General features: G+C 41.5%; 1 protein-coding gene across 4 annotated transcripts in view; it reads left to right on the forward strand.

Moving 5' to 3' along the window:
- LOC116324764 overlaps positions 1-16,829 on the forward strand; it is a 42,955-nt gene extending 26,126 nt beyond the window's left edge. For 3 of the 4 annotated variants that reach the window (XM_039604946.1, XM_031745490.2, XM_039604947.1), the window contains 8 exons: positions 4,724-4,925; positions 6,336-6,390; positions 6,555-6,645; positions 6,769-7,184; positions 7,559-7,711; positions 8,318-8,479; positions 9,888-10,028; positions 13,133-16,829. In XM_039604946.1, coding sequence (XP_039460880.1) covers positions 4,798-4,925; positions 6,336-6,390; positions 6,555-6,645; positions 6,769-7,184; positions 7,559-7,711; positions 8,318-8,479; positions 9,888-10,028; positions 13,133-13,636 — 1,650 coding nt within the window. In that variant the 5' untranslated portion in view covers positions 4,724-4,797 and the 3' untranslated portion in view covers positions 13,637-16,829. The remainder of the gene's footprint in view (positions 1-4,723; positions 4,926-6,335; positions 6,391-6,554; positions 6,646-6,768; positions 7,185-7,558; positions 7,712-8,317; positions 8,480-9,887; positions 10,029-13,132) is intronic. The other variant, XM_039604948.1, reaches the window with a different exon arrangement.
- The last annotated feature ends 53 nt before the right edge of the window (positions 16,830-16,882 follow it).

Below are 16,882 nucleotides of genomic sequence, written 5' to 3' on the forward strand. Positions count from 1 at the left end.
AAAGGGCAGATCACAGTTGCAAAAGAAGATTTTTTTTAATCCGCATTGATATCCCACTTTGAAGTGAAACAGTAACAGTAAAGTGCAGATCCACTGAAAACAAAATATATTGACATATAAATCGTAAATATATAACATTAAGTGGTACCACTTAATTTTTTTTCCTGCACATAATTTCATCAAAACTATATAAATCCCAAATATTGGATTACTAAATCAATTTTAGCTGTACCAAGTCTCACAGCATAAATACACACCAGTATATGCAATATAAAAACTGCTGTAAGGTCATAAAACTTAACAACACACACATATTTCACTGTTTCTAGCTTGAAAATGTCTATAAGTGAAGTAAACGTCCTACTGGATCACTGTATATTGTTATACCAACCTTTGGCAACATCCAATGTACTAATAAGTACTACTGTCCAGAGTTATGTGTTATGTCTAAGTATGGCTTACTGAATGCATCTGGTGTATGTCTAAAAATGAGCTGGGTGTAAGAATAGTAAAGAGCAAAAAAAAACAAAAACACATTTTGAGTTTGAAATACTCCAGGCTCATGTTTGTTCAGATCTTTGCTTTTTAACTGGGAGAAAGTCATGTGGTTCTACAACCGCACAGAGAAGCATGGGGAGGCTAATTTTGATGTCCCTGCCCAATGAGGGGTTAAAGCTAGCCTTCACAGGAAGCTGAACCAACAAATCTTGACTACTGACAGTTATTAAAATTGTATAACAACCGATGATGCAATCCACAATTTAAAGAGAAATATAAATGTCATCTTAGATATGCAAGTGAGCCAGGTTACGTTTATTTTTAAACTTTACAAAAAAGCCCACTTTTGATTTAGTGCTGCAATCTAAGAGATCCCAGTGAGGTAGGTTCATAGTAAAAAGCATTGCTCATAAAGTAGCTTGTTGATAATGATTTTTTAATATCTAATTAAAGGGATAACTACTAAAAATGCTTGTAGTTATTCATTTGCAGAACCGAGTCTGATAAATTTCCTCTGCTGGTCTCTAAAACAGATTTCCACGCACCTGAAAAACTTGCTGATGTTTTTTTTTTTTTTTATCAGTCTATTTTAAGCAACTAAAAGTGGAATCTATAATTAGCTTTAGTTAAGCAGAGATTGCAAAATCACAAGGCTGCACAAGCTTGCCAGACCCCATTTGTACGTTAGAGGGTTAAATAGTGTGTCGATTTGACTTTTTATTTGCAAAGTGATTGTGCAATCCAAAGACTGGCATTTGATTTGTAACACAGAAATTGTTTTATGTTCTCTGTGTGTGCATGTGTGTGTTTTTGTTTGTGTATGTGAGTCTCAGAGACACAGAGGAAACCTTCCACCCTGTGGTTGTGCTGCACCGCTGCATCCTGCTTGCTGCTCTCTCAGTTCTGCTGCTTGCATCCGCACCTCAGTGTGTCTTTGTAACAATCCCTTTGACCTCTTTACTCATTATCATCAGTACCATTACCATCAGTATTAGCTACTGCACCTTTCATCATCATTGCTGACATCTATATTATAATCACCAGCAGCGGGCCTCAATAGGGCTATCACCACCATTGTCATCTTTCTCAATATGCTGTTATTATCACTGTCATCATTTTACACGTAATCTTCTGAAATGAAGACAGATGCTGGAATAAACATTCTTGCACCCTAACTGTGTGTCACTGTTGAGCATGCTGCAGGGGCACTGCGCGTCATGCAGGAACTGCCTCTCCTCCTCCTTCTGAGGCTTGTTCACCACTTGTGAGCTTCGCATACTGTTAAGTATGCTGCTAGACATGTGCTCCCGTCTTGCATTGTGTTCGCTGGCAGTTCAGAAACACACCCGTCGTATGTGTTTCTCCTCTGAATATTTCAGAAGGGGGCTAACAAAATGCAGGCAGAAACAGACCACTGATGACCTCCTTCTCATCGACTCCTTTTTCTCCCTCTCTGCGCCCCCCCTCCATACTCCCGCGTAGATCGCACGTTCTCTCAGGCTTCCACGGCATCTCTCTGCTGTCCTCATCCTCCTAGTCTCATCACTCTCTTTTCTCTCTTCCCTCCCCCACTGTTTATTGCACCCTTCCCTCCTCGTTCCTCCTTCGCGTTTGAAGTGCGCTCCCCTCTTTCCCAGTCTTCCCCCCATTTTCTTGCATGTCTTCCACCATTCTCCCCTTTCATCTCCACTCATTTGCTCCTGTGTCTGACCACCTCTCTCTTACCATTTGCCTTCATTCATTTTCTGCCTCATCTCCCCCCCCCTTTCTCTCCACTGTGATGTACTCTGCCTGCCTGTCTGTCTATTCCATAAAGGGCTGTCTGAGGCCTCTGCTCTGCTAATTCATTCGCTGTGCATCGCCTCACATATCTGCAGGGTTATGCAGACAGACAGATAGAGAAAGAGAGAGAGGAAAGGAGATCTAGAGAGAGAGAGAGAGAGACATGAAAAAAAGAGGACATGCAAAAGATGTAGTTTTATCTCCAAGAAACAGAAAGCCAGAGCCAGATCTTGTGGTGGTATGTTCCAGAATCACTCTCACACACACATTATGTACAGCTGTATACAGCCTGCCATGACCTCTTTCTGTGCACTGTTTGCTTTGTCACTTGGATGCAATCCTTAACCACATGGCTGCCATTGTCTGTGTTTCTAGAAGAATGCAAAGCATATAGTGTGTTCGTGTGCGCTTCTGTGCCTTATTCCTAATAACTTGTGCTGATAAGTTAGTAATTCCAAGTATATTTGGACTATATTCAGTTCAAGTTTTAGAGATGGATGAAGCAGCTTTTTGCAAAATTAAGCTTAGATGTTCACTTAACTTACTTAAGATATGAGTAGACATTAGTTCTTGTTAAATATTAACACTGATAACTTAACACTGTAGACTAACTAGATAACCATAGCTGACTACTAGGGTTAGCTTGCCACAATGTGGCCCGTTAAAACTGAAAGAAGTAAATTAGCACAAGGTATAAAGACTGTTCAAGTGAAGACACAATATACTTAAAAATAAAGCCCAATCGATATACGAGTTTTGAAACTGATACCAGTGCAGATATTTGGATTTGGATTTGGACCTGATATATCGGCCGATGTATGGATGTATGGATGTATGGATGTAGTATAGAAGTAATCTTGCTTTGGTCCGTCTGGCTCTGCTCAGATCAGTTGGCTGTTGCCTTTGTGGACACACTATGCAACCACAACACTCATAACATGGTTGAAATGTGTTTGTCCCATTTCTTCTTCTTTTCAATACCAGTATATTGGCAAAGAGCTACTAATAGTCAGCCTCAAATAAAAAATAATAATAATGATAATAATATCAACATAAAAACATTATGCTGGTATGTGTATGTTAACTGTACTGATCATATAGTATTGGTAAAGTTAGTGTTAGCACTAAATATCAGTAAAAAGCATCTAGCATTTTTCATTAAGTAAGACATTCATCAACAGTGTGAGTCTCTTTTTAAAAGCTAGGCTGTCCTGTAGTAACTGAAATGTAAGGTTCATTTATATTAAAAGTAACTTAACCAGGCAAAACGCTAAAATATTCTGCTTGGAATAAAACCAATACTGCAGCTTAGTGCACTAAAAGCTAAAGATCATTAGCGTAATTAGATCGTTAGCGTAGCAGTATCCTGAATAGAGCATACAGAAAGTAGGTTATATCAGCTTGCTGTAATTTCACTGATCATTTTCCTCGATTGTCACTTTGACTGAACCTTAATATACCGCATTAGGAAACTGACAGGGTAAAAGCACTGAAATATCTGACTCATCTCACCGTGATGTTTGTTTCCCCCGACACCTCTCTCTGTACTGCTCGGTAAAGTTTATGAATGCAGTCCATCTATAAAAATATATTCACAGAAATGCAATTGGAGGAAGAATGAGCTTTTTCTTTACTACATACTGTCCTCCTTACCACTTTCAGATAGAAGTACCATAACCGCCTCCCAGAAATGCACAGGTATAAAAACAATTCAGCCTAGTCTGTAAAATACTCAATTTATTATAAAAATTGGTAATTACTGCGACCTTGTTTATCTACTGTACTTAAAAATATGATGATATTAACGCATTTTAACCTAATAGTAGACAGCACATTTTGGAAAACTAATCTCATTTAAGGCTTATGTAAATCGAATTGAGTATGTTTGTGAAGTGAATTATATAAAAAGACCTGAAGTGAAAATCTACCTTGTATGTCGTACACTTCATTATTAAAAATGAAACATTTTGTTCGTCAGTGTTTGAGCCACTTGTGATATGAGAAAAAGAATTCTGCAGGCTTAGGAGTGTTGGCGCAGCGAGCCTGGTCCTTCCGTCAGTGAGGCCACACTCTTGGGAGCTCAGTTGGTTTTTCCTGTTAAACTAACTGCAAGAATCTCTCTGGCTAGTCAAATGAATGTTACGGTATCGTTTGATCTTTTTTTAACAGCAAAAAGAAAGAATGTGATGAAACAATTTTTGGCGTGCTCGTAGTCGCTGCCTTGTAAGGTGTTCTATTTTCTGTGCATTATTCGACTGAGTCAAAAATAGAAACTGATATGTCAGAATGAGACAGTGACAAAGAGCCAGAGGCAAACCAGGAGCACACACACAAACACACGCACACATTTTTCAGCTTGTTCTAGGCTGCATTTTGCTTTCTTATCTCTCATGTCACTCAGATGTTATATAGCTTGCTTTATCCTTCTCCTCTATCTTTGCAGGTTTTCCTTAGCAGACGGTCTGAGCGGAAGACTTTAAGCTTGAGTAAGGAAGTGAGCAAAACGGAGTGGGTGTCATGGAAAGACAAGGGGGATCTCAAGACAACCTTACCTACCAAAACCTGCTTCTACTTGGAGCCATTGCAGCAGCGTCTGCTTTCGTGGTCACCATCCTGATCGTCCTTGTCTGCGTTGGCTGCCAGAGGTATGATTGGTGGTCACGTGACATGTGAAATGTGGTATAAGTAGGCCAGGGAATAAAATGATGAACGGCCAGTTTTATAATCTTTGCAGCTTCTTGCTTTAGTGCCCTCCCAAATTACTCTCACTATCCCTTCTTTCTTTTATGTGTCTCCGCTTCTTCTGAACTCTTCTCCTCCTTCCTTTCTTTTCACTTCTACATCCTTTCTCTCCATCTCATTTATCCCCTGCTTTGAGCAGAGTGGCGCTAATGAATGTTAATGGCTGCGAGTGTCGGATCAGATGAAATGATGTTTACAGGACACTGACGAGACAGGCCAGAGTCAGAGCAGGATCACGTCATCCCTCTCCAGCAAACTACTCAGCAGGCAAAAGCAATGGGACACCCCACGGTTTACAAAGGATTAGACTCTGAGCCAGGCAGGAGCAATGGAACAGCCTATGACTTTTTTGCCGAGCCCTCAGAGACCAATCAGAGGCACTGCAGTTTTGTTGCTATGGTATACAAAGACAAGCATGTGGAGAGAACCTAGTTTGTTTTATGAAAATATAACTGCAGTATTGTTAAAATATAAAGAAGATGTAAGCTTCTGATTTTTAAGATTTAAGGTTCTTTTAAATTCCAAAGATTGCAGTGGATCTGACTTTGTGCCTTCACGTCATTTTTACCTTAAAACCTTCTGCTGTGCCATGTTATTATGAAAAGCTCCAAGGGGAGCTCTCTTCTCGTGGTTTCCTTGGGCAATGATGGCCATATGTTTGTACAAAAGATTTCCAGCTTACTAGAGGAGATAATATCTAGCTCCAGTGACATGGATCTGCCACAACTTCCCGTGGCACCTTTTATATTCAGATTTATTTTAAGCGACTTGCATAATAAGAAGGTGCAGTGTATGGTTTCTGCACCTGTTTGCAGCGCTCTGTTTTGCAGCACAGCAGTAAGTGCTCAGATCTCAGAGATGGGGGTAGAACTGTTGTCACATTTGCACCTGCACCTAGGAGCTTTTGTCTTCTCGTCACACTCTCAGCCATATCAACTGTTTCCTATAGATACAGCCTCCAGGGATCCACAGTGATGCGTGCACGCCATACATTTGCTTCACGAGGCTAATACTAGAGGAAAGTAACGTGAAATCGCAAAGAGAATCGGCACAAAGCAAACAACATATTAATAATTGTGAGCTTGCTTGCTCTTATCTTGAAAAACAAAATGCAGTGAAGGTCATTCTCCACTTTGGCAAAAAAGCCTGAGTCACGCTCGTTCAATGTTTGACTGGGCTCTTGTTATCAACCAAGGACTTTTATGCCCTAACCAGAGTCGGATGCTGATAGTATCTATCTGCTCTGAGTGTGTGTATATTCTCTTTCTGTCCACTGGCTTCTGTTGACCTTCTTCACTTTGATTTTGTGTCAGGAAAAGCAAGAGCAAGCACCCTCCGGCTGGGGAGAAAGGGACATCTGTAAATATGGTGAGACATCTTTTCATTATATTCTATCTTTTCCTCCCTTCTTCGTTTCCTCTCTCCACTTCTCTATCTGCCACTGCTCTTTTTCTTCTAAGCTAAGTACAGATGCACATGCATACGTTTGCATGTTTTATGTCTGTATTAACAAGTCCATGTGTGCACGACAGCAGGGTACCCTTCGTCACCCAAAACTCAACTCCATGAGTAAATCTGACACCAGGCTCCATGAGATCAATCGCTTTCCCTGCAATGGAAACTGTAAGTGGTGGCTAACAGCTCTTAAGTGACAATAAATGATATACTATCATAAGCTGTTACACTGTTTCAGCCCTGACACAACCATCTCCTTCCGCTTCTCCCTCATCCTTCTCTTTTGCGCAGCTGTTAGTAAGAGCCGTCCAGCTAGTATGGACCTCCTGCTTCTCCACAGTCGCCGCTCCCAGACGGATCTGAGGCCCTCCCACGGCCGACAGCTCCCCCAGATCCCCACCAGTCCACAGAGATCTGGCCAGGGGGGAGAAGGGGAAATGGGAGGGGAAGGGGGAGGCGGAGGAGGAGGTGAAGCAAGAGATCACACCTACACTGAGGCCACTTACACTGAGGTGGGCCTGCGCAATAACCCCACCCCTACCCACTACCTGGATGATGGCCTATATGAAAGCGTAGGTGTCCGGGAAGGCCCAAAAGTACCCTCTGCCCCACCAACCACATCAGCCAACACTCCAGCTATAGCCAGGGCTCCTCAAAGCCCTTCTACTCATGCCAGCGGAGCTCGGAGTGGAAACGGGCACGGAAACGTACGTACATGCATTTTAAATAGCTGTAAATATAAAACAACTTGCTCACGAGCAATCATGCATTCATTTACATTTCTCAGAAAAACATCTGGGGAGGTACATGCACTAAACAGTTTAACTGCAGCTATTAGTCATCGTGAAAGAAAATGTGCTGCACAAGAATCAGTATTACAACTAAAATCGCTGTTTGTTTGCATATAGATGGCTTGCATCATTGCCTTGTTCATGCAACATTAGCTTAGGGTGCTTTGCATGTAATTTTTGTGTGTCTGTGTGTGTTTTTGGATGGTTGACACTAATAATTTTAGGAAATGCTTACATGTTTTCTCTGTTCCCATTTTATGTTTTTTTTTTTTTTTTTTTTTTACTCTCAGGGTGGCAGAGGGAATGACACTATTAATGGACCAATGACGGGAAGAGGTAATGGAGCAAGTGGGGTCAGTAGGTCACCTCTCTCTTCTGTGAATTCCCTGGCTGTTCAAGATCCATCTTTAGCCGAGTATGCATCTATACGAAAGTTTAGAAAGGTAATTGCATTGATTTGTTTTTATCAGTGTTCTAAGCTGGTATCTTAAAAAATAAAGTGGTGGTGTTTCCCTCATTAAGGCTATGAGTAGGGACCTATTCTAAGGAAGTTTAGGATAAGGAGTAAATCCTAAATCATTTACCTACATTCACTTTAAAACTTCCGGCAAGCCCAACCCGAGGTAATAAAAGGACACAGATTCAGCTGTACACTGCGTGTATCTTGTTACCAACTGTGACGAATGGAAACATTTTTTTTAATGTATTTACGGTGGGTACAAGGTGATAGGTGATGTTTTTGTTATGTCACATGATGTTATCTCTACAGAAGTATGTGTTTGCGTGACACTAACCAGTCAGGAAAAAGGGTAGCAGATTGTTAGTGATATGATCAGTGGTGGTTAAAGTATCGCACCGTAGTAATGTTAAGTGGTGGAGGTCGTGCAAGTAAGAAAATACAGTAACTAAAAACTGGTGTAATTCGTTGAGTAAAGAAGTTCGCTTTCAATCTTTTACACTGCACGCAGATTTGTTAAAATCATCTATTTTATTAAAAACTTTTATTAAAACTGCATATAATGTTTTCAATGGTGATTCAAAACCTCAAGGTTGATAAGATAAACAGGAAGGAAAACAACGGCGCCGACAGCCAGTCAGACAGCCAATCGAGCGTGAGTGATTCACCCTCTGCTGGTCCTCCTCCACTACATCGCAGTCAAGAGTTTCCACGGAAACAACTGGAGCCATTTCACCTTCACTCCTTCCCAAAGGTAGAGAAATTACTGAATCAGAGTGCTCTACGCGACCCATCATAACGCCCAACTATCCACCCACTTCTCCAAACTGTAATTCTATCAGATTACCACCAGGGGGCACTGTCCACAAACAAACAGCTTTCTAAAATCAGATTGAAGATTAGCATTCTTGGACTGTTAAAAATTTTTTGACACAACAGTAGAAGTGATTACATTCACCACATCACTGACCTCAATAAGTTCTGTTTTTATTGTTTTCTATCCTATCTTAATTGTATTTGTTTTATTGAAATTGTTGCATGTGCCAGTTGGGATGTATTCATAAACACCTGTGTGCATGGGGATGCTTATTACTGTGTTTTTAAGGAGATTTATTTAAGGGTTGTTTAAAAAAAATCATTTACTCTGTTTGTCAGGCTTGTCCTCGACACCTTTAAGCCGTGCTTGCTAAATCATTGATAGTATGATGATCTGTGAGTGTGTGTGTGCTTGTACGTGCATGCTTGTGCATGTGTGGCTCTTTCCCTCCTTTGCACTTTGCTGTGCAGCGCAGTAATATTGAGTAAACGGTGGAAAGATAGATTATGTAAGAGCTTGGCAGGTTGCCCAGCTTTGTGTGTATGTGTGTGTGTATATATATGTGTCCTGTTGAATCTATCAGCAAGTCTGTCTAGAAACGGCTAACAGGTAGCCAGCAGCCAGAGTGGGAATAAATATTGTTCACATATTGAAGCCATTTACTCTACCCAGGCCTCTATTACTCACTCTGACTGAGGAACAGGAGGAACATATAAAAGTTTAATCATCCTTGATCACATGTGTACACACCACTACATGATTTCTAATTGGTTTTTCATCACCAGTAGTTGCTGCGTCCATTTTAGTGTTAGTCTCCCACGCTTCTTTTGTTTCTTAGCATAGAAACAAATAGAATGGCATTGTTCGCATAATTTGATCGAATCTATGCAACTGTGAATTCAGTTGTAGGAAATGAAGTTTAAGAAGGTCCTGTAATTTTGTAAAACGCAGATTTTTCTTAGCTGTTTTCCCTAAACTCTTGCTAAAATTACCTCTACCGGCGGAGTTAAATGGAGGTTGTGTTTTCGGAGGCATTGTCTGTGTGTCAGTGGGTCTGCCTGTCTGTCAGCAGGATGTCTTTGACTGAAGGGATTTGCATAAAAGCTTGTGGAACAGTTGGCCACACAACAAGGAGAAACTGATTAACTCACTCCAGATAGAATCCATTGCTTGGCACTAGTTTTCACCTCTAAAGAGTTTTCCAAAATAAATATACAGCTTATTTTGAAATAGAATTGTTTTTCAGAAGCGTATTATTTGTTACATGTTGTGAGATTTACTTTTTGCAGAGCTTAAAGATTATAAATATAATATTTGCCTGAGCTCTTCCTTTGATTTCTAACAGGAAGCAGTGTTCATGGGCAATGGGGAACAGTACATCTGGAAGCCTCCAGAGGAGAACGACATCATCACCTTGCACCCACCTCCACATCACCCACCTGGGGAGAATGAACAGGGGCACCCATCGCCTCCAACTGCAAAGGAGGTAGTATGTGTGTCTGTGTATGTGGTGGGAGCTGAGGGAGGGACTACTAAAGAGTAAGGGCTGCAAGAAGATGGATAGATAGACAGGTTTCTGATTACTGCTGTGTTTACTGAAGGGGGCGCCCATCTGATATGGCATGCCGTCATAGTACTGCTGCCCTGTGACCTGCCTGTCATACAAGGTTTCTGCTTACAGGCAAAGGTTACGTGACATGGATCCAACACCCTGCTTGCGTGAACCCTGACCCTAATCTCCAGCCCCTCCCCCCACTCATCTATCTGCCTTGAAAGCATGAGCAGACAGATCGGACATGAGTATCGCTTGCCTTGAAATAATTAATAATCTCTTCACATTCATGGAGATACTTGTTATATGTTAGATTTTGGTTGGTTTTCTTTGCTTCGTCAATCCAAGACCAAGACCTTGACTGGGATGTATATATATGTCAGCATATGTCTGGTGGGGGAAGGAGGAAACCTGCACTTTGCCAGTCATGTCAGATACTCCACCACATGCGTTTCTGTGCAGAGCAACTCCACCCCCACTTTTCCACTCTCGGTCCCTTGTCTCATCTTTTCTCTCTGTTGGATACAGAATGAAGTGCTGAGAGAATTGCAAGTTGTGTAGGAAATTCTGTTATGCCTGAGGGGCTGGGAGAGTCAGTCCGGCTAGATGGACAGGCGTCCCCGAAATAGACCCCTGTCTATAATTAGTCTGTGTTTAACACAACTTCTCTTTTTCCATTCCGTTCACCAATCTGTTCTATCATCTTCAACAGGCCAGGGATAGTTTCTGTGCAGTAATAGTTTCTTAATTTTGACAACAAAATAAAACTTTCTTGCATTAATGATGAGGAAAAAAGGATGAACCAAAAAAAAAGTATGGTTGTATCCATATTGTCTATCTGTAGGCATGTTCAGAACAGTAGAGCAGCAGTCCTGACAAGTTTAAAGCTACTGCTAAGTTTCTTGTCTACGCCTGTGTTGAGCCAAAGAGGTTGGATGCTGTACGTGGAGACGAAGGGGTTACATCTCTGCTGTTTGGCTTCACTTTAACTCCTCTTTTTGCAAATCAGACTGATACACAGAGCAGCTGGCCTTGAATGCATCCTGCTATCTCTTTTTCTTTTTTTTTTGTCTTTTACAGACTTTTCTCTCTGTTTAGCAGCTGTTTTTCTGTTTGCAGTTGCCCTAACATGCCCATATACTTTGTATCCTCTAAAGTTTGTCAGTTACGGTCGTCAAAAGGTGTTGGATTTCCACTCCCGACTAAATCTCCTCCTCTTTTCTGGCGCTCTCTTCTTCTGCTCCACTCCCTTTGTGGCTATTAGGAGGCGCTGCCTTCCCCAACCAATCGCGTTGCATGAAACATGTCTTACCAGATGAATATCAACTGCTAGAAGACTGTTTGGAAACTTGCGCCATATCTGCTATTCATAAAGTTGATCGCACACAGATGCATCATGCATACGGCTGTTTCCACTGCAGATCAGCAAATGCAGAAAATAAATTTGTGACTTAGCGAAGCCTCGGTCTAAGCAGAGTTTTCAAGCAATGCCAGAAACATAACAAAAAGGAGTACTGGGTGAGGAAGGAGAAAAGAAAACATACAATGTGCAGGCTTCCTCAACAGCTGCAGATATGAAGCCCAGTTTTGAAATCCCCATCATCTTGTGACTTCCTTCCTCTGCAGCAGAGCTGCAAATTCTGTGTGCACACGTGTGCATACGCTTGCACATACACACACACAGGCACACACACACACACACCACATTAGCTGCACACACTTATACCATACGCTAGGGTCTTTGTTTATCCAAAAAGGTCACAAAAGAGAGATTTGTGGGGGGAGGGAGTGTGCGTCGCTTGAAATCTCTGAGATAGAACCAACAAACAGAGGAGAGAGAGAAAGATTTACAGACAGTGAAAGTGATTTGCACTTAAAGTGTATTTTAAAGGGACAGTCAATATGTAAGACATATAAAGGCAAGGTGAGCACACGCACAAAGAGCACTGTCTCTGTGTTCTCAGGTTTCAGTTGTTTGGGAGTGCACAAAAACAAGACTAATCTTGCTCCGCGTGCGAGCGTGTACGTGTCTTTGTGTGTGTGTGTGTGTGTGTGTGTGTGTGTGTGTGTGTGTGTGTGTGTGTGTGTGGGGGGTGGACACAAGAGTTTGCATAGCCAGTGTTTCTCAGGGCCAGTAGAACAGAGCTGCCGGCCTGGGTGTGAACACGGAAGGTAAACAAGACCATGTCCCACAATCCTCTGCTCTTATGCTTCTATTGTGGGGAATACTGATAAACCAGTGTCGTGACCTCTGGTATTTCTGTGTCAAAATTGCATAAGACCTCAAAAATGGCCTTAAGTGGCAAATTCTAGATGTCCGATTTTCTCATTCGGACATGCATATGCAGTATGAGTGAGCTCATATTGCATATGCAGTCATGCTGCAGGCGCATGCCGAGCACGAAAAAAAACCATGCACATAAGCAAATAAGACGGGAACAAAGTCCGTTAATGAGCACAAAGCTTTTTTATTTTTTTACATTTTTTTTTTGCAAGTTGGCTGTGATCCAGCTCTTTCACACTATACTTCTGTTGCCAAAGCAGTCGTGGTGAAATTTTAACAGGTTCATCCACTGCACAGTTAATGCTGCCTCTCGGCCTAGAACTTAACGGACTGATAACATAGTTTACTCTTTCTTATCCTGGCCTGTAAAAAAATAGGTCAGGTCACGGCGCAGAGCTCTGTCAACACACACACAAACTGTTGCATACGTACACAGTCCAGGCTCAGACAATTATTATTTGTCTGAGCCTGGACTGTATATAAAACGACTTATTCACAAATTATACCTTTATATCTGGAATACATACAGAAGTGGACAAAAACGGGTAATTACAAAAATATAGGAGCTACATATAGATAACTCAGAAACTGGGAAAGAGATGACTATTCAAATCCCAGTGCAAGTGTGGTTACGGACTTTCACCAACACACAGCTTCTATTTCAGGAGCTGTCATCAGTGGACTACAGGATAGAGTTGTAGCTCTGCGTTATTAACTAACAACATGTTCCTTCTCCTACTGTGTGTGTTCTCAGATTGCAGACACCTACTCTATCGTATGTAAAACCCAGAAAAAGAAACCTCCTATGGAACACAATGGAGCCAAGACCCTCCCACGATCCTTTGGTGGAGATAGAGGAAACATGGGTTCTCGGGGCCGAGGTAGGGGAGTCCAGAGCCAAGCACGTTCGCAGGAGGAACCCTGCTACGAGCCTGTAGGAGACAGGTCCTGGTCTTCCCCAGTGGCTGAGTCAGACCCTGCGTACGCGACTATCGACCCACACCGGAAACGTGAGCAAGGGGGAACCAATAACAGCACAGCTGGGGGTAGTGCCACTCTAAAGAGAAAGAAGCAGCAGCAGCAGCAGGCAGCACCAGCAGCACCTCAAGCCTCAGGACCAAGCACCCTTCCTGCTAGAGGCCTGCCTGGTGGGGAAAACTTCTATGAGACCATCAGTGATGTGAAACAAGGGGGCAACAGCACTACCACCATCTTTACTTTCAATGATGGCATGGAGATGTATGTCACAGGCCTGTAGCTGGCTGACAGGCAAAAGGGCCCAGAACCCACTGGTATAGAGTCTGGAGATTTTCCTGTTTACAGGACAACAGGTTGCTGTACATAGACACAAGGCCCTCTATAGTAAAACAACATGAGGATCCATTATGTGTTGAAATCAGGTACAAACAGGGTCTTTATCCAGGTTCAGACTTCCCTTGATTGGTCTGTACTTAAGAACCAGCCTAAGCCTAGTCCAGCCCAAATATGGACTAAAATCATTTGAAAAAACAAACAAACAAATAAAACTGGGATAGAGATCTTCAGTCTGCTGTGTCACTCACCATACTCACCTGTTTGTGCAACATTTTCCATAATATCTTTATTTTTATATGAAAACTCTTTAAAGCGTATGTGGTGTAACTCACAACCTCAGAAGAACACACTTATATATATATATATATATATATATATATATATATATATACTCTGTCCTGAGTATAATAAAATATAATATAAAGAAATGTGCATGCATTGTGCAACTAAAAACACATAAAAATAGTAGTAGCAGTGAAACTGGCTATATTGTACAAGGAATGTGAGGCACACTGTAACGTATTGTCCACAGTATACACACACAAACACACAAAGACACATGTACATGCCTCCTCTTAAGCATATGGATGTCACAGAGATTTGCGGTGCTATCTCTCCCTAAAGAAACACTCGAAAAAGGTTTTCATCGTGCGCTGACCTGTTGCCTGGAAGACGCGATTGAGGTGTTGTGGTTAAATACTGGCCTACGATTTGTAGACCTGTTTAAAAGTGAAGGATGTTGCCTTTTTATCAGAAATGATCCGACCCAAGCTTTTTAGCAGTTTTTAGTAATAGCCCACTTAATAATCACAACACATACTTTTGGCTCGATAGTGTAACCTCCACTTGAATGAAGAGATTAGCTAAAAATCCACCTAAATTTGACATCTGTAGCTAAGGCATGTTGACACACCCCAACACACACCCCCACACATGCACACATATTTGGCAGTGATGCAGGGAAAAGTGATCAGGTCAGGGGTATTGAATGGCTTGTGCAAGAATCTCCCCAGAGTGATATGGGTGTTAGATTTCACAATGCAAGACTTTTAGACTTTTACAGTATTGTTGCGAATACAGAGAAAAAAATATTTTCAAAAAAAAAAAAAAAGAGGAAGTGAAAGAGTGTCCAAAATAATACAGGATGCCTCATCGTGCACAGTTAATGTGATATCTTTTGGGCACTGTAAACATCTGATTTTATGACCATTGTAATTTAGCGCTGGACAGCTGCAGGACTGCTGGGCTTATTTGTGCATTATTGTGCCGTAAAGGGCACAGCTCTGATTTGTTTTCTGGACTTAAGTTAAACCCAGAGCTCCCGGTAGCTTACCAGATTTAAGTCTTGTGGTTGAAATAGCAACAGAAGTCTTGGACTCCAAGGAAAATAAAGAGCTGGGCATAAAAATTACCAGCGAGTGTCTTTTGGAAGGTTGCCCCTCTCCCCACCCATGTCTCCAGCCTCTGTCCTGAGTTTGCTTCCATTATAAACAATGTCTTTCCCATGTAGCTTTGGGAAAACATTGAAGAAAAAAAAGGAACAGAGGGGAAAAAACAAAATATTTGAGGCTTAATAAATGGGCATAAAGACATGAGGTGAAGAGGGATACAAACTTGCTCGCAGGCTGAGAGTAAAACGATGTATTTGATCTCACTGTGAGACAAAACGCAGAGAGAAGACAGGTTTAGTAAGATTAGTAAATTAAATTAATAATGTAAGAAAGTATGTAAAAACAAATGCACTCTGTATTTTAATGCACTGTTTATTTTTTCTTACCTACTGACAATTCTATTGGTTGAATAGCTCATACCACTGCCATAAAAACAGTATGTTTATGTTGTTGGTGCAATATTTCCTGCTTGGTCAAAAAAAAGTGCATGCTTTAATATATTGAGATGAAAAATATTGTGGTACTTAACTGATCTTGTTTGTTAATCTTTTCTGTTGTACTTTTGTTTTTCTTTTTTGCCATGTGACTCAAAGCAGTTTTTCCAAAGCAACAACTTGGAGGAGCAAAGCAGAACAAGAGAGCTAACAGGGAGGAGCCGCTGGGAGTTTAGGGTAGAGCTGTGTTTATTCTCTGCTCTGGGGGAGCAAGAAAGTGTCATGTTGAGGGGGTGGGGGGTGAGGGTGCACACGCAGTATAAAGCTGGATGAGGCTCACTGCAAATGGACACAGACCCACAGGACACTCCTCCTCCTCCTCTTTCTCCTCTAGTGTGTGCACAGAGAGCAACATTCAACCATGTGCTTCTCCAGTTTAGGGGAGGAAGCACATTTTGCTTACCTTTGGTCAGCTCTTGCAAAATGCTCCCTTTTCCAGCTGTGTTCATTCTATAATACAGACCTCTTTTTCCTTAGCTTCACCTTCCTCCCTCCCTTCCTCGCTGTGCAGGTGAGGTGTTTGATGTGCTATTCTGAGGGACTGGGAGCGAAATGGAGGTTGAGGAAGGGGGCAGAGGCTGTGGGTCACGCCAACCCCAGTCCGATATCAACAATGCACCCTCGGCTCAACTATTGTCTAATATGAGAAATGGCCAACAGCTGAGACGCTTAACAAGCTCTGCTGAAGCTTCCCTTAAACAATGCCGGTTGGAAGCCGCTATCGCACTTAATCCTTTTTCTTTGGCTGTCACCTAATGTGTCACATTTCCTTTATCCTGAGAGGAAAAAGAAGCACTGATGGATATGTTTGGTTGTTATACACACATCGAGACAGATGTTCATTGCACAAATACAGTATGATGATGTAAATGTGTAAAATACACTGTTGCTGTTCTGATGTTGTTGCAATGTAACATACAGTATACATTTGTTGAAAAAAAAAAAAAAAGAGATGGTTATCACAGACACATTGTACTTTGTGGATGCAAAATCTTTCATGCTTTCCATGCAGATACAGACGCTGTTTCTTAATTGTCTTCTGATATAAATATGGGCCAATACTGCTGTGACAGCTGTAGCCAATGTTGTATGTTCCTAAAGCACAGGTTTTAGTTTCAAAATAATTCATATATTAAAATATAGTGTGACAGTGCAGATACTGTATGCAGAAGATTGTAATGTTTTATATTAACCTTCATAAAATATTAAAGTGAGTTTTTACTTTTCTAATAAAGTGGCACATCAGAAAGTGTTTGTTTTGCCTGTAGTTTCATTGCTTTGTTACAGCTTTCAAACTACAGCTGG

The sequence above is a fragment of the Oreochromis aureus genome, linkage group 20, assembly GCF_013358895.1.
Source record: "Oreochromis aureus strain Israel breed Guangdong linkage group 20, ZZ_aureus, whole genome shotgun sequence".
In the NCBI taxonomy this organism is placed as follows: domain Eukaryota; kingdom Metazoa; phylum Chordata; class Actinopteri; order Cichliformes; family Cichlidae; genus Oreochromis; species Oreochromis aureus.